The sequence below is a fragment of the Oryza sativa genome, chromosome 3 (assembly GCF_034140825.1).
Source record: "Oryza sativa Japonica Group chromosome 3, ASM3414082v1".
NCBI classification, from domain to species: domain Eukaryota; kingdom Viridiplantae; phylum Streptophyta; class Magnoliopsida; order Poales; family Poaceae; genus Oryza; species Oryza sativa.
Genome location: NC_089037.1, coordinates 11695324 through 11713392, shown reverse-complemented (window position 1 = coordinate 11713392; position 18069 = coordinate 11695324). Strand labels below are relative to the sequence as shown.

Sequence of the window (18069 nt, the reverse complement as noted above, 5' to 3'; positions counted from 1 at the left end):
TGTCTAAAAGGATAAACCACAAATTGGTGAGCATTATATGGTTTCTGACACTTGTATTGACGATAAAATTACCTTGTAGGCTTGTACTGGGCATTGATGGTGCTGCTTTACTCGTGATATTATCCACAGCGGACAAAGTGATAGAAGCAACCTTGTAGCTGCTAGCCAAAAGTGTGAACATATGAGCCCAAGCAGCCTATTATATATTGATTAACATGAATACTGCTCAACATTAGATTATGAGGCGCGTTTGCGCACACCCAAGGAATCTGACTTCTCAAATTATCAAACAAAAAGAGCATACAGGGACAATTACGGATTAAAATATTACATTCAATTATGGTTTCAAATTATATGATATAGTGACATCAACTCATCTAAAAACTATCTACCCCAATTTTTAGGATCAGACTTCACCTCACTAAATAACTTTGTGCCATACATATGCATAAAACGATAAGAGAATATCTATAAGATTGGCTGGTTGCAATAAGACAACTCTTGATCAGCCGACCTCTTTGTTGAATGACTGAGCAACAGAGAGCAGCCTCTTCTTTGTTTAGTCATGAATGCACATTTTGATCAGTTAGTGTGAGGTTCAGGCAAGTCGTACTGAAAATCAGGCGTTACTATAATGAACATTTTATAAGTTTGGACGATATCCCTTCGTATTAATATTTAGTTTGAACTAAGATGATAATTTATGTAAATTCTGCTATACAATTCAATTCTACAGATGTAGTTCTTGTTTTTAACACAATGTAGCATGTTAGGATTGTACTATATATTCTTCGCTTTCCAGCCTAGATATCTGCAGAACCCTGAACATCTAGAGTGGAGAGCTTAAATAGTGATGAAGTTTTGGCAAAGCAGCAGAGCCATTTCCTGCTTGGACCTGGATTCAGCATGCAGGATCTCCAGTACCATCTTATCGGGGTTGATCCAATACCTTTCCTGCACGTTCATCTACATGAAATCCAGCAGAGGAACCAAAGTTTCAGTGTTCAGAGAAACAGTAAGTCAGAAAGCAACGATAGATCCGCTACAAACCTATTAACCTTTCTGAAATAACTGAAAAAAAGGATATTTCCCTGCATATATGAGCCTGTGCTCTTGTAGAGATTATGGTGCTTGGCAGCAGAGCTCCTTTGGGAAGGACATGCATAATGTATCAGGATTACCCGGTCGCTAGCCTTCCAAGGTTATCCACCGCCCACTTCGCCACAGCCTTTCTCGACCGTGAGTGATCAAGAGGGAGGAGATAAACAGGCGCAGCGTCACAATTAATGGGCGAAGAGAAGCTGTGGACGGCCCAGCCAGGAGGGCAGCAGCTAAACGGTAGGGCCCCTCTCATGCCGTGGCCATCGCTGCAGAGCTCTCATGCCATGGCAAAGAGGCAAGGATCGCCAACCGCTAGAACGGGATGTGGCCCTGGCGCTGGCGGCAGAGGGACCCGGGGCCGGGGACGCATCCTCGGCGACAGAGCAGCCGGATCCTCTCGGTAGCGGTCTACGGACGCTTCCTCAGCAGTAGAAGACCTCGCAGGCGTGCGAGAACGTCGACCGCGCACGAGTGAAGAGATCAGGTGATCGACGAGGCCGTTGGCACCAGGTGCGGAAGCCGACTGCTCGCGCTTCAGGATTCCGAAATTCGAGGAAGGGGATCGACAGATTGAGATGGTGGCAGGATTTCGGGAGTGAGGCGCGCGCGTTGATGGGAAAGAAATCACGCGATTACGGCAGCCTCGGCTGTACACTACTGAGGTGGACGCGATGATCGTTAGATCGGGCACTGAGGAATACTGTCAGCTGGATTTGATGAATGAGTAATGTAGGTGTAAGAGTGAGTTGATAAATTATAGGGTAGATGAATTATAGGTGTAAGAGTGAGTTCATTTATCTAGATTTTTCTGTAATGTGACTATCTATATCAGCTAGACAGTATTTAGACAAAATTCAATCAAATTTAGTACGGGATGTGACCCATCAATCTGGACAGGTTCACTGGTTTGTTTTTTATGGGATGGAGGGAGTATACATTTGTTTTACTGTTTTTATTTTTTTGTTTTTTATGAGATTTCTACGTAATATCACTACAGCAACAAAATTAGAAATCAATCCAATACAAATATACTCACCAATCAAAACCAAGAGGATGCGTTGTTCATTTGTCAGAACCAATAAAAATAAACATACGAGGTGTTTTGGAGATCGATCAACAAAATGGTAGTGCGATATTTTTCAGGGAAAAAAAACACATGGTGGCATTGGACCATACATGCACGTATATCACAAACCATTTCTACAGTCTTTCTCTCTCTTAATATAAAACCAGCAGAAGCTGGCTTAGGCTTCAAAAAAAAAATCACAAACCAATGTTGTTTTGAAGGCTACAGTTAAGGCCTACAACAATTGCATATATGGCTTGAAACACAGGCTTGTAAACTGTGGAAATCTCCCAGAATCATCAAGCCTGTAGGATACCTGGCTGCAAATAATAATAACAATCACATGAACGCATGTGGCAGCTATTTCAGAATACATAAGGCTGTTTAGTAACAGCAATGCTCAACTCTAAATCATGTGATGGGCCTTAAATTAGGATCTCCATCCAATCTATAGATCTGCCTTCCTGAGATCTTCCTCATCATGCTTGTAGAGTAACTAAAGAAACCAGTCACTGGGGAGCTATACGGACAGGTCTGTGAGGCTTTGGCGCTGAAATGTGTGCAAGCGAGAAAATGTCAAATTTCTTCACAACGCAGAGGATTAAAATGAATGATTGGACCAATGATCCGAGGCCAATCCACTTTATTGATCCCACAAGATCAGTAAATGATTCTCAATCTTACACTATAATTTGTGGTAACAACGGGGTGACTTTAAAATGATATCATATTGATTGCACAAGTATTCCAAGCAAATATCTTAAGATACCAACTGTTCTTCACATGTAAATGCAGTGTGAAGAACAGAGTTTTTCCTCTGGTCCTTAGGAGAGAGGAGTTATTTTAAGTGCTAATTGGGAGATAGAGGTATTCTAACTCTTGATTAACACTTTGGGTGCATGTACTTGCAAATATCTCATGGACCAGAAAAAAAGAGAGCATATTCTACCATAGAACCTACATGAGAATTCTATGCAGAAGCAATAATTCTAGACAATGGAGAAGAAGAAATACAGGGAAAAGAACATACCATTTGGATTCCCTTGCTCGTAGAAATTTCTAAAAAGAGCCACTGCCTCCTCCGCCATGATCCCACCAGTACATTTGTAACCTTTTGGCCCGGGAATTTCCTCCCTAGCAAGAGACAAACAGTTTGAAGTTGGAGTGCCATAAACAACTAACAGAGTTCAGAATTAATGATGTAAAGAACTCAATAAACAACTAACAGAGTTCAGGATTAATGATGTAAAGAACTCAATAACTATGTTGTACGTGCAAGAAAATGAAAATATTAAGCATGTGCAAGTTTGCAAAAATCATGATATTGAATTGAAATGTTAGGGTAATGGGCAACTAATGAAGCACTAAAAGCAACATGTTATCATGAGTAAACAGCTTTCTGCTGCTTGTTGCATTGCTCCCTCACCCTGACAGTTCAGCAGAAGAACTCTGATGCAATGACATGATTGATCCACATCCTCCAAATTTATCGTTAGCACAACCAAAGTACACCTCCCTTATTCCTGTCAAAAGAATGAACATGTTAAAAAGCATAAATCCATATGCTCTTACATATTTTTAACACAATAAAGATAAAACATCTCAGACCAAGTATCGACAACGCCATTGCGCACATTATGCAAGGCTCACATGTGACATAAAGGTCGCATCTTGCAAACTTCTCCGCGACCTGTGGCTGATCAAGTCCCATGCCCTGCCACTCCCTAAGCAGGATATCAATTGCTTCCATCTCAGCATGCCTTGTAGCCTTAGAATCGGTACAGGCACAATCAAATTACAGCTTTAATCTAAGAGCAAAAAAAAATCTTTTACATGTAAATGCAGTTGGTATCAATTACAGGTTTTCTTTTACACCTGTACAAAATTTTTACTCCTGCTCTATTTAATGAAATTGGCATGTTTAATGCTGGTTCGTTCAAAAGAAATAATAATAATAATAATAATAATAATAATAATAATAATAATAATAATAATAATAATAATAATAATAATAATAATAATAATAATAATAATAATAATAATAATAATAATAATAATAATAATAATAATAATAATAATAATAATAATAATAATAATAATAATAATAATAATAATAATCTAAGAGCAAAAATATTCCTAACCGAAGATGTAAGAGCATGCATACATTCCGGGTGGCATTTGTCTTGTTGCTACCGGATGAAATCACCTTCCCATCCTCCACAATCACACATCTACCAAGACAGAATAACAAAAAAAAGTAGAGCCAGCAGCAGTTAGGAGTTACTAGCAGTTAGCACAGCAAGAACCAAGGATGAACTCCTATGTATGAAACGAAGCAGGGGTATACCCTACAGGGACCTCAAGGTTGTCCAACGCAAACTTGGCCTGCAAAAACGATCCAGAATTCAGCGCCAGAAACACCGTAGCAGCGTAAAACGTGTTCTTCCCAGCAAATCAAGCTGGAGATTTCAGCCATACCTGCTCGAGCGCGAGCTCCATAAACTCCGCCGCCGCCGCCGCCATCGCCCGGTCTGGTAAGGGAACTTCCGGCGTGCGTGGTGAGTGCACTGGGGTGCAGCGAGCGGCGGCGGGTTCAGGCGAGCGGCGGCGCGATCGGGTTCAGGTCGAGGTGGGTTAGGTTTCTTTTCCTTCTCCTTTTCAGGCCGTGGGCCGAGAGACTTGTGGCCCATTTATTTACCTCGCAAGTTTAGTTTCGCTTCATCCTGTCCAGTCTCTGACGGTAGCCGGAGGAGGCAGCCCGCCGCCGTGTCCTCTTCTCCTCGCGGCTGCGGAGGAGATGAGCGGCGGCGCGAGGAGGGTGCTCGAGGCGTGGAGGCTCGGGGTGGTGAGGTACGGCGACGCCCTCGGGCTCCAGGAGAGGCTCGTCACCGACCGGAGGGCCGGCCGGGTCCCCGACCTCGTGCTGTCGCTGCAGCACCCGCCGACCTACACCCTCGGCAAGCGGCGCACCGACCACAACCTGCTCCTGCCGGAGGCCGACCTCAGGGCGCTCGGCGCCGACATCCACCGCACGGAGCGCGGCGGCGACGTCACCTTCCACGGGCCGCGGCAGGCCGTGCTCTACCCGATCCTCTCGCTCCGGGCCATCGGCCTCGGCGCGCGGAGGTACGTGGAGGGGCTCGAGTCCGCCATGATCGAGGTGGCGGCGCTGTACGGCGTCCAGGCGTGCCCGGGTGCCGCCGGCGAGACCGGCGTGTGGGTCGGGGACAGGAAGATTGGCGCCATCGGGGTCAGGATCTCGTCAGGGTTTACTTGCCATGGTCTGGCCTTCAACATCGATCCTGATTTGGGTTTCTTCGAGCACATTGTGCCCTGCGGTATCGCCGACAAGGAGGTCACCTCTCTGCGGCGAGAGGCGGCGGTGGAGCTCCCTCCCGACGAGGTGATCCATGATCAGCTCGTGCAGAGCTTAGCAAGAACATTCTGCTTCAGCGATGTGGAATTCAAGGATGAATCCGAGTGCGCCGACATGGTTTGCTTAGCTGCAGATAAGCAATCCTGATTGTTTTACTATGTATACTGAACTTAGAGTTCTTCAGAACGTCTTGCCGTCAAGTCTGGAAATGACATTAGGAAATTTTCGTCTGGTTTTGTTCATTGCGAATGAAGGTGACCTCCATTTTGGAGCATAAATGAAGAATAAATGATGCTGTAAGCTTTGTCTCTCATTTGATACCTTGCCCCTCTTTTGGTCTGTTTTCGTGAGATCGAAGGCATTTGGACAAAGCCTTATTTGCTTTGGAATACTTGAAGGTCAAACAAAGAAAAGAACCATGAGCGTAAGTCATGTGTACGTTTACACCCATTTCATCTATAAACACAGACTTATTGGCGTTCGTCAACTTATCTGTTTCCGTTCAAATTACTCGTCGTTCTAGCATTTAAAATTTGTGTCGAATACTTGTCATTCTCACATTCCAAAGCACTTTTAGAGATGTCTTTCCATTCTTACTCTCATAAATATAACCTTACTAGTACTAGTACTCTCATAAGAAATTCAATGTTTGCTTTCGGAAAGATGATTAGGATGTAATTAATGAAAGTAGCAATGTAATTTGACACGTCTTCTAGTTTAATGTGAGATTTGCTAGAAGGACAAGTAAATTGAAACGGAGGGAGTACAATATATTGTCTTGGAAATTGGAGAAATGTAGTTTTCTCTGGCATGTTGAAGGCAGCTTGTATTTTGTTAATGAATGGAGCATACATGGTCTCAAGCTAAATTGGGACCTACACTTAAAAATCCAAGTTACTCCGAAAAAGGCATTGAATTTGTCTTCAAAGAAGCTATTAATATTATATTCTTCATACCATAAATATCTTGGCAAGCTTATTTGGGGCCATTCTGCAGATATCTATGATGGTTTGAGAGATCTGTCCAATGTTGTTTCCTTCTTCATCATCCTAGAGGACATCTCAGTCATTGCTTCTGAAGGTACATTTATGATATTGTCTCTGTGTAAATAATGAGAGAATTTGCAGGAATGGACTCTGGAATGTAAATTAGCACTGGTATTTCAATTCAACTAAGAAATTCATGGTGACATGCAAGGAAAACCTCTCATACTCTTTGAGGGTGTAGAGGAAAAAACATGTGTATCATATTAGCTCTTTGAAATAAAATAAACTGTCTTCCATTAATTCATTTACAAAAAATGGAAGAATCTGATAGAACCAAATCTTCCTGCATCTACTGTCTCTTCAGGAATCGTACCAGCTGAAAATGCATCCTGACATTCGGTGCTGCAAGATTGGAGCTCAGTGCAGGACGGCTTTTGTTCTACAACACCAACCCCCCAAGAATAGGCTTCCGAATGCCGTGGAAGAGGCTGATTCTTGTTCTCTGAAGGTGTGCTACGCCGTGCTGCGCTTGAAGAAGGTGAGCTGGCATTGGTCATTGGTTCTTGAGCCCCAGATGATTCAAAGCAGATGGAGACTGCCTTCCCAGATGCAGTCTGCAGCTGGAACTCTGAGGGGCTAAGAGGAAGAAAAGCACTATTACATGTATGCTCATTGTAGTAGGTGACTGAGTACAATGGTGGATCACTATAATCTTTCTGCTGAATCTGCTTCGTTGCTGGGCAATTCATGTTATCTTTATAGGTGCATCTGTAGTAGTATCTGCAATGAGACAGGCGAGACAACAGTTTGAGTGAAATGAACAAGAAAAGGGTTCAGTTTTCTACGACTATTTGTTGCAACACATCTCTTTGTGGTCGATTTGGGTGGGTAGAATGAGAAGAGCATCTAAGTATCATCACAGAAAGGTGTCTAACTGATAAATTTCTTATTGTTTGCAGGAGAGGACAAGGTTGACAAGAATGAACAGATGCCCACTCTTTCCAGAAGATATACAGATGCAGATACCAGAAATGAGGAAATATACTGCAAATATATCATCTTTCATCCGAACCTGGGGAAATTACAGTTGTTTATCTTCTTCTCGCCGTACTTCCTCCACTGGTGGCCGTCGTTGTGCGGCGCAAAGGTATCCACCTTCCTCATGCGCTTCTCTTTCCTGCAAGTTTTTTTCAGAAACATATCAACTTCTACTCCAATTGAATCCCCCCTGCACTATCATCACCACTCTCTTATAAAGATCAAAAACCAAAAGACCAGTAATAGTTTTTAGCTACCTTGAGCCATGGCCTAGATGGTGTGATTGATGCGGACTCGGCACAGGAGACATTGTTTCCAGAGAGAAAGAAAGAGAGAGACACACCCGGAGAGAGAAATGCTAGGGTGAGCCTGAAACTGAAGGCCAAGGGAGCCTTAATTCAGAAGCGTACCAAACTAGGGCACCCCTTTTTAGCTTAAAACATCAAAGAGCTCCATAATTGAGGCCCTTATCACCATATAAAAACCACCACCGCTCTCTAAGCTGAAGACCAAAAACGATGCAAAGATTATCTTCTCCTCTCCCCGTATCGCTGTCACGTGCTCCCGCGCACCGACGGGGCGACTTGAGAAATTTCTTTGCAGCTTCTTCAAAGGCCCCGGACACACATAGGAGCTACAAGTGGCCTCAAAATGATGTGTCACCCCGTTTTTTTAAGGACTAAGCACTGTCATCGATCTAGCAACTTGGGGCGATTAAATGGTTAATTAATTGCTTTGATTGGAACTCGGGCAAATTGATTATATAATCGGCCGGACCAGTTCACAAATCTTGGCCAGAATGGAAGCCTGCCCCGGTGCGTTGGTGATTGCTTAGATAATTGATTAATTATAAACTAGTTGGACTTGACCTGATTCTTTCCTTTGCCTCACAAAGCCAGAGGCAGGAATCGTCTCGTTGCTTGGGGAGGGAGATTAGCTGATACCTAACGCATATCGATGGTTTTTTTAAAGACCTGCACATGCTGCAGGACAAGTTGAGGCAGCAAGGAATCTCCCGCTTTTCGCCTAATTTAGGACCCGGAAAATGATCTCACCAGTGATGTACTGTGCTTTGCCTCCAATAGGGGTCTTAGTTAAAAGGGGCGCGTGGCAACTGGGCGGATGCATTGCCCGGCCACTGGGGATATTTTTGTAGAGATTGGCAGTACAGACGTTATGTGCATCACGATGATAGCGGCCAGTTGATGAATGCATCACGATGATAGCAGCCAGTTGATGCATCAAGTGGCACTGCAAGCCTGAAGCAGTAAATGTGCTTTTTTTTTTGGTAGTAAAATTGCAAGTGAAAATGCTGATGGCAATGCACCATGAATATACTATAGCCAGGATAGATTGATAGTAGATCATAAATTTGATAGATAAATAGATAGATAGATAGATAGATAGATAGATAGATAGATAGATAGATGGATGGATGGATGGATCATAAATACTAGTACGTGGTCAATGAATTCAGAGAGAAGGAAACACGTACTCACATAAGGATGAGATAGTTTATTGTGCTGTTGCTGAATAAGACCTGCTTAGCTGAGCTCTGACTTTTACCCATCTCCAAAAATTCAGAACTATACATCTCCAGTTCTCCACCTTTTTTTATATATGGAGTGGTTACTCCCCACGTCCTCCTCTTGGAACTTAACTATTTACAAACACTATGAGGACCGAGAGAAAAACCAGTGGCATTTTCTAATTGACTCCTTCTAGAAACAGGACAGGTAACGACTTGCTATTGGTCCATAGCAAGATAGGAGAAGGGGGATGCATGCTATTGACATCCAGATCTTGGCTTATTCATTGACCTGCATATAGTATGCTACTAGTAAATTGCCCGCTAATTTAGTTGGTTACAGACTAAAATATGTTGTCACAATCCTGATGAACAGAAATAAATAAGGGTAAAAGTGTGGTCACAATGAACTACACGATTAACAAGTAGGAGCCAAGTGATAGAAAATTGTATGGTTGTGGCTCCGCGATGCCATCGGCAAAATAAACAAGAGAAATGCAGAAGAAGGCACAGCTGCCGTGCCGCTGGGGCGTCCGTGTTCATATACTTTCAAATCTCATGAGATTTCATAGATAATGATCTTAAATATATCCAGTTCAAAATATAGTTGGGAAATGATCAGTTCTATACTATTTCTTTTCGATGAAGTACTCTTTAGGGATTAAGAAAAGGAATCATTACGAGTAGCTCTCAGGCAATGCATTATTTGGCATGTGCATGAGAGGCACTAGAACCTAACATTGAATATTTGGATTTTTCTTGAACAATCTTCCATCCGATTATAATAGTACTAGTTAATTAGAGTCCTTGGAGAAAATATTGCACCGTCAGCCGCCGCACTAGGGCCAAATGCAAAAAAACTATTGAGTAGTCCATGAAATGTAGGTAGACAAATAGCGCCAAGCTACACATTTTATAGCTTTTTTTCTTTCTTATGACTCGCATTAAGCTTGTGAAGAATGGTTTATGTGCGGGTCATGACCAAATTTCAATAAATCTGTTGGCCAATGCAAGTCTTTAGTTATGTGGAGGCACCTTTTTATTCATTGGTCTTTATTAAAACTGACCGCACTTGCAGTCAAAACAAGGCTGCATTATCTGCACTATAAAACCAAGATTAGGTAGTGGAAACCGGCAAGGCTGGTCATCACCAATTAGAAATCAACGTTAAATATACATGGTCATTGTCTTACGTTAGAAATACAGCCGTTCAGTAAGACAAAACCACCCTTAGCAAACAAACACAAAATCACCCTATTAAACAAACACAAATTTAGAAAGAAGAACACGGTTAATTAATGCATGTGCGGCTTGATCTACACCAAGAGACGATCGGGTACTTGCCATTGCACATGACCGACGACATTGCCGGGACCTTGTGAGTGCGTGCGATGGTGTGAGTGGTGTTTAAATGCGCTTCAAATATAAACACAGCATTCGTTCATAATCCAACAATCTAAAATTTATCAATAGTTAAAGTTTAAACACACCGTTGAGTTGAGTTGATAATTTCTAAAGAGTAAAATACACAAAGAGTCCTTAGATTTAATACCTGTATATATGTGTCATATAGATTTATAAATTTAAAAATTATATGTTTATACTTCTAAACTTGGTACCAACATTAGTCCAAAATCCAACGTGGTGTGCCACACGGACGCTGACATGGCACCTTCCCCAATCCTACACCCATAGACAAAGTGGGGCTGTCCTGCAAAAGTTTCCCCTTTTGTTTTCTTTTTCACGCTTGTTTTTTTCCCTCTTCTTCCTCTAATATGGTGCCATCATCCTCATGCCTCGCTGGTCTAGGCCACCTTGAGTTCGATGACACAAGCTCAAGGAAGGATCAGTAGGGCGAGAAGGTGCCCGGTGGTAGGCTTTGCTTAGATGGATATGGATAAAGTTGACCCAGTGGTGGGTGCGACCAAGCTCGAGGTGACAGGAGTGGCTGAGTCAGAACTGGTGAATGATCTTGCTTGGGCAGGGTGGCCAGAAGTGGTAACACGGCATAAGGACACCACGTGGCTAAACCAAAGGCTAGGTGAGAAGGATTGGCTCTAGCGAGTTTCGGGAGTCAATTGGCCGAGAAGGTTTTAGAAAAATGATGTACTAGACACGGGGATTCCAATAATACCTTCAATTTGTTGGGAGGTGGAGTGAACACGACGGATTTAAGGACTTAAGCATTGGTAGTAGAACTAGGGTTTCCACCCTGGCTCATCCTCCGACAGCAATTGAGGCGGCAAAGGGTAGGGTGGCTCCTGAGAGGTTGAAGAGGAGGTGGAGGTGGTGCTCGAAGAGGAGGTGGAGGTGGTGCTCCTATGTATTGGTGATAACTAGAGAGGAGTCACAAAGAGAGATGAAAGTGGAGGAGCAGAGCGGCGGTAGCAGTGGTAGAGCTCAAGCAAAGGAGCTCGACTAGTGATAGCTAGAGCCGAGGCTTAGCCTATGCTGGATTGCTTGCACTTAGGGAGGGTGAGCTCACCCGTAGCTGCAGCCATTGAGCTTGACATGGACGTCGTTGTGTGCTCAAGCTACCACATTAAGCCTAAACCTAAGGAAGCGGAGAAAAGAAGAGAGAGAGAAAGAGAATGAAAAAGAAATTTCATTAGTAGGGTTCACTTGTCACAATTTAGGGATGCCATGCCAGCATTTATGTGGCATGCCATGTCAATTTTTGGACCAGCTTTAAGCTGTGTTTAGTTCCTGAAAAAAGTTGGAAGTTTGGAAAAAAAAGTTGAAAGTTTTGGATGTGATGTGGTGTGATGGAAAGTTGGAAGTTGGGGGTGAACTAAACACGGCCTTAATACATTTAGTAAGGTCTGGTTTAGTTCCCAACTTTTTCTTCAAACTTCTAACTTTTCCATCAGATCAAAACTTTTCTATACACACAAACTTCCAACTTTTCCATCACATCGTTTCAATTTCAATCAAACTTCCAATTTTGGCGTGAACTAAACACACCCTAAAATTTCAATCAAACTTTTAATTTTGGCGTGAACTAAACACACCCTAAATGTGTATCTTTTAAGTTTATGGCCATACACGAAATGCGTATCTTTTAAGTTAGAAATCTAAATGTGTATCTTTTAAGTTTATGGCCATACAAGTTTTAGGACCGCTACTCATTTAAAGCAGTGGTATGAGCTTGATTTCATATAGTAGGAAAATAGAAAATCATATATGTCGCAAATGAAAAATGGAAAATCATATTGGACAAGTTTGAACGGTTCTAGAAGCTATCCTGGTAAGATAATCTGGGAAATATGGCCTCGAGGAACACCGAATACAGCTGTGCTGTTTCCTGTTGGCGCCCACAGATCGGTGGCACAAACGCAGCCGGAAAGTGCTTGTTGCTAGCTCGCGTGTCAACAACTCGCAAGCTTTTGTAGCTAGCGGGTTAGTTGTGCGCAGTTATGTGTGCCGTCACCTCATCTAAAGTTTACTGCAGTTCGTCTCAAGCCCTTCCAGATTTATCATTATGAAACTAAGGTAACTTCGTCGAAATGCTTAGCTCGCCTCTGCATATGCTTGAATGTAAAAACCTTTTGGAGAGCAGTTAGCAAGATCAAGCGATGCATCTTATCCTTCCCTCTATGTTTGTTATACTGTTCTTTAGAACTCAGTCAGTTGGACTAATCTTTCTTAATTCTGGCAATATTTTTATGTGACAACTCCAGTTCAATTCAAATGCTCTAACTAGCTCTTCCATCCCAAAGTGGAAACAGTAAACCCTTTTAAAAAGACCACGCAGTGGCGTGTGGAGCCCAAACCGGTGCCAGAGTTTCATACATATGGTCTGGCCTTGTTTACGAGAGTTTTTAACAGCTACAGCTAATCTTTTGCTTAATTGCTCGCAAAAAATGTGCAGATCTGACCTCCCGTTCGTTTCTGCTTTGAATTGAGAGTAAAAGCGGGCACGTAAAATGAGAAAGCTATTAATGTATGATTTTAATTACTACAAACTTAAAAATGGGTATATTTGACATTTTAAAGCAATTTTTATATATAATTGTTTTTTTTGCACGAAACGCGCCGTTAAGTTGTTTGAAAAGCATGCTAACGAAAACTAAGGTAAAATCTTAATCTTAATCTTAATGAGAAAAGAACACTTTGATAGGTGTAGTGTAGGATACTTCCTGTGTATCATATTATAAGTCATTTGACTTTTTTTAAGTCAAACTTTGTTAAGTTTGACCAAGTTTATAGAAAAAAAATAGCATATAAAATATCAAATTAGTTTTATTAAATCTAATATTGAATATATTGTGATAACATGTTTGTTTTTTTTTTGAAAATACTACTATATTTTTCTATAAAGTTGACCAAACTTAAAGAAATTTAACTAAAAAAAGTCAAACGAATAATATGAAACGGAGGGAGTAAAAAATAAACTTAGTAGCCAAAAAGCCGTGGAACCCCTCGAAACTTTTTGCATTGATAGACGGATTGTACAAAATAGGTAACTTCATTTTAGGTCTCTTAATTTTGTCGTCGAGTCTAAAATTTGTCCCTAAACCAAAAAATCAGATATAACGGGTTTCTCAATTTACAAAACAGGATCACCCGAGATCCTAAGCAGTATTATACCCGGTTTTAGCTGACGTGGCAAGTTGGATCAGCGTGGGACCCACAAGTCAGTCACTTGCACTTTCTTTCTCCTATCTCTCACCCCTTCTCCCCTCTCTTCTCCTTTCTTCCCAATCCCCTCTAGGGTGACGGCTAACGGTGCGACGAGCGGTAGGGAGAAGGGCAGTCGCCGGTGGGGAGAAGGGGCAGCGCACAACGGACGATGGGAAAGGAGCTGGCAATGGTGAGGTCACAGGCGCTCTCGTCAGGGTTCAAGTTTGAGCCGAGCGACCAGATGCTCATGGAGCTCTTCCTCTTGCCGTACCTACGCGACGGCAAGCTCCTGGTCCCAGCCTCGTCTTTGTGAAGGACGACCGCCTGAGGGGCCTACCGCCACTGCCGTGGATGCTCCTCGACCACCATGGCCAGGCGACGAGGCCAAGGCCAACTTCATCGGGCCGATGGATGGCGAAGGGGCCCGATAGGTGTGCATGCGCTCCGTCGCCGATGGCGGCAAGTGGGTGAAGCATAAGTCAAGCGGGATGACCACCTTCCCAAACAGCCACTACAAGTCGCCGTCGACGCCGCACGTGGTGCCTCTCCAGCTAGTGTACACTGCGACCTTCAGCCTCGCCCTGCACGACTCGAACATCGAGGGTTTCGCGGTGAGCCGATCGTGGTCGGCCTTGGAGAGGTGAAATGAGGTGGCGAGAATGCCCATCACCAGCACCGATGCTGACGGGGTCGTCCCCTACTACTCCGATGATGGCAGTAGCAATGGCGCATCGGCGGTCTAGTATTCAGCCTTAGAGAGGTGAAACAAGGTGGCAAGAGTGCCTGTCACTGGCGATGCTGTCACGGTCGTCCCCTACTGCTTCTCCGACGACGACAACAGCAGTGGCACGTCAGCGATCTGGTACTTAGCCTTGGAGAGGTGAAACGCAGCAGCAAGAGCGCCCACCACTGGCACCGATGCCGCCGTGGTCGTCCCTTGTTGCTCCTCCGACAACGGTAGCAACAGTGGCACGTCAGCGATTTGGAGAAGGGAAGGGAGCGAGAAGTGAGGGGAGAAGGGGAGAGAGAGTGAGGAGAAAGAAAAGTGCCAGTGATTGACATCTGGGGCCCATATGGGTCGTACGCTGACTCAACTTGCCACGTCAAACTGAAACCGGTTATAATATTGTCTAGGGTCTCAGGCGATCCGGTTTTATAAATTGAGGAACCCATTATATCTGCCATTTCGGTTAGGGCCAATTTTAGACTCGGCGACAAATTAAGAGACCTAGGTTGAACTTATTCCTCCAAAATATGCCCGTCTAGCGTTAGAGCCCATCGCTCAAACGACTTCGTAGCCCAAAACTACTAGTTGGGCCACGACAATGGTTCAGCCCTGCGGTGGCCCGTCCTTGCTCGACCCAACATTTCGACGGCGTGCGGAGCGCGCCTCTCCAAGTCGAAGGGCCAAGAATCTCCCAGCAATGCACGCCGCCGCCGCGGGAAGCAGCCTGCGGGCGGGCGGCGCTGCACCGTGTGCGCGTCCGCCGCGCGGTGGAACGAGCCGTGGAATCCCGTGCTGCCCGTCCGTGGGCCGGCACACATCTGCGTGTCGCGTGACACAACCGATCCACCACCAGGAGGAGGCCAGCCCGCCGGCAGAAACACGCAACAGAGTTCGCGCATAGATTTTCATCAAAAGTTGACAAAGATCTGCATAACGATAAATCTTTGAATTATGACATAAAAGATGACTATTTTTTTTTCTTATTACATCTTTTTATATTGAATCAAAATCGAAGCTAATATACGTGTGTCCCAAAAAGTGCAGGATCTCTACTGGACTACTTCTATGCTGTTCACCGCGGCTCCAAAGAGTCCAGTACTCTACGGGGAGCAGATACAGCATATCATGGAGGAATGTACTACGCTTTCATTCGAGTACATCTCAGTCACCGGAATACTCATCCTTGAGCACGAGAATACAATCTTCACTTTAAACAACTATCGATCGGTTGTCAAATTACGATCTGTTCTTATTCGTTTGGATGACTGCCCTGCTAGCTACTGTTTAACTTAGATCTGAGAAAGCTAGCGACAAAATAAGCTGAAAAGGATGTTACGGCTTGCCACTTGAGGAGAGGGGACAGATTCCAAGCAAACATTTGGACGTTCTCGTCCGACCCGCCGCACTGACGCCCCTCAACTGCAGATCAGTCCCAACTGCTAAGCGCACCCAGACAAGATACAGAGCGTCAGCTTCAGTAGTTATGCTGCGAAATTACCCGGTCTGCGCTGCAGGTCTTCTTCAACGTGCTATCTTCTTGAAAAAGGATGCGCCTGCTGCCCTGCACCATAGACCAAAGGTTAGCGACGACTTCCAGCCATCGACAAGAACACGGGACAGTACTAGCTGTACCCAAGTCCTTGTAGTTATCGCATTGTTTTTACATAATGAAAATAACATCCTCGATCTCTGCGACACACAGCCAACTAGCCAAGTCATGACGGAGTAACAAGTAACTAGTACATCGAGCAAATGGCTGCTGCTAACAACGGCGAGACGCGAGTTTCGTATTATGGGCTGGTTTGGTTTGATGTCTAAATTAGACTTACCAATATTTGACAATTTTAATAGTGTTCAGTGTCTATTTGGTTTGAAGCCAAATTTTAGCATGCCTAACAAAATAGGCTATTTTAATAATGAACTTAGGCTATTTTGGTTTCAATCCAAACACAACTTTATCTTTCCAAAATTAGTCATGCCAAAATTTACCAAAATTTAACACTGACAAAATTTGGTAAGGCCTATTGAGGCCACAAACCAAACCAACCCTATGTGACAGAGCATCAGGACAGAGCGATGGAATTTGAGAGGCAATAAAGAAAAATGCAAAGCTAGTGATGACGGCAGCGGAGCTGAGCGAAGCATATTTTTATTCGTTGCTTCGCACGCCTACAATTTGCAGTTTTGCACCGACAATATAATTGCACGCCAAAAATGAATGGTCCCCTGACACAAACGTCCACCGGACTGCAGTTCTCTTATTATCACCAGAAGACGAGATCACGATCCCAAAAGCACCAACTCAGCAGATCACCTCTCCCCCTCCTCCTCACGGTGCAAATGAGCATACCTCACGCAAGTGGCGTCCACATGAGCTAGCAAGCCAGGGTGGGTGACGAGGCACCTGCCTTTTTTCCCGATCTCCCGATCACTAGTGCTCCCATCATTGGAGGATGAGAGATCCACGCGGATGCAAAGATGCAATGGTAGGTTCGAGATGAGAGAAACAGCTGGTTGTTCTGTGATTAACGCCCCGGTGGAGCCTGCGAATTTGGCGAGAAAAGTATACACTCAAACCACCTTTTTTTCCTGCTCCGAGTACGTGCACGCATGGGATCGGTGTGGCAACTGGCAAGTGCTGAAGTGCACATGTAACGCCCCCATAATAACCCCATTTCTGAGTTCGTTCATTGATGCAAAGTACGGCCACGCCGCCACCTGATGGCACACGAGCACGGATTTATCCTTTTACACTGGGTAATGCAATGCTTTTCTTTCCTCTATTAGGGCTCTCTAGGACGCGGGAATAAAAAACACACAAAAATATAAAAAATACAGTATTAAGATGATATGACTTGTTGATATTATAGGAAATAAAACCATGAAATGTTGTTTAGATGTTTTAAAACAAAAATAAATTGCAGCAATTTAAGTCTTGTATATTGAAATGTGTGTGTGTGAGAGAGAGAGAGAGAGAGAGAGAGAGTGAGTGAGTGAGTGTGAGTGAGAAAGTGCATTGGAATTTTTCGCTCGATTTTGTAAAGGTGAATAGCTAAAGTGGTCCTCCAAATTTTATCTGAGACTCAGTTTAGTCTTTAATGTTTTTATATGTCCATATTAGTTCTTCAAGTTTTTATTAAAGTTCAAACTTATTCTTGAACTCACTTAGAAGTCATATGGCTAAACATAACCAACAACTCTCTTGATAAATGACACTTATACCCTCCCTTCACTCACATATATAAGAGAAAATTTTGCGTGCAATGAATTCTTTTATAGATAGTGCATAGTAATTTATATAAACGAAACTAAATTATGTACTTGCAAGTGTATACGATAGCCATTAGACTCAAGTTTCAAGTGTATATGTTGAAATAATGGAAAGTACATATGCATTGTTGTTTATTCATCTTGGTTTTCTCTTTTCTAGGGTAGGGTAAAAGGGGCATTTTCTAACAGAACTGTTGAATAGAAATAGCCATATGGCATATTAAGTGGGCCCAACAATGATTTTAAGCCAAAACAAATACTTAGAGGATCTATATGGATAAAATAAAACCTGAAGGATCAAATTGAGTCTTCGGTGAAACTTAAAGGACTAAATTAGCTATTCACCCATCTTGT

The 18069-nt window shown here is 43.4% G+C and overlaps 3 protein-coding genes and 1 long non-coding RNA gene across 4 annotated transcripts; 1 reads left to right on the top strand and 3 right to left on the bottom strand.

Annotated features, from left to right (window-relative positions):
• Positions 1 to 610: 610 nt before the first annotated feature.
• Positions 611 to 1188, bottom strand: LOC136355624 (uncharacterized). Its single transcript, XR_010739961.1, has 2 exons — positions 1051 to 1188; positions 611 to 966 (listed from the first exon to the last, which is right to left on the bottom strand). It is a non-coding gene; the product is annotated as an uncharacterized lncRNA (long non-coding RNA).
• Positions 1189 to 2286: 1098 nt separating this feature from the next.
• LOC4332682 (tRNA-specific adenosine deaminase TAD2) lies at positions 2287 to 4827 on the bottom strand. The gene is made up of 7 exons (XM_015776165.3): positions 4646 to 4827; positions 4515 to 4552; positions 4332 to 4398; positions 3776 to 3935; positions 3594 to 3690; positions 3198 to 3301; positions 2287 to 2717 (listed from the first exon to the last, which is right to left on the bottom strand). Exons 1-7 carry the CDS (start codon positions 4688 to 4690, stop codon positions 2677 to 2679), a joined length of 552 nt encoding a protein of 183 aa, XP_015631651.1. The 5' UTR covers positions 4691 to 4827; the 3' UTR covers positions 2287 to 2676.
• A 60-nt stretch (positions 4828 to 4887) lies between these two features.
• Positions 4888 to 5856, top strand: LOC4332681 (octanoyltransferase LIP2, mitochondrial). Its single transcript, XM_015776163.3, has one exon. It carries the CDS (start codon positions 4965 to 4967, stop codon positions 5688 to 5690), a length of 726 nt encoding a protein of 241 aa, XP_015631649.1. The 5' UTR covers positions 4888 to 4964; the 3' UTR covers positions 5691 to 5856.
• An 824-nt stretch (positions 5857 to 6680) lies between these two features.
• LOC4332680 (WRKY DNA-binding transcription factor 70) lies at positions 6681 to 7932 on the bottom strand. The gene is made up of 3 exons (XM_015776164.3): positions 7825 to 7932; positions 7602 to 7706; positions 6681 to 7309 (listed from the first exon to the last, which is right to left on the bottom strand). The coding sequence occupies exons 1-3, from the start codon at positions 7875 to 7877 to the stop codon at positions 6835 to 6837; spliced, it is 633 nt and encodes a 210-aa protein (XP_015631650.1). The 5' UTR covers positions 7878 to 7932; the 3' UTR covers positions 6681 to 6834.
• Between the last annotated feature and the right edge of the window lie 10137 nt (positions 7933 to 18069).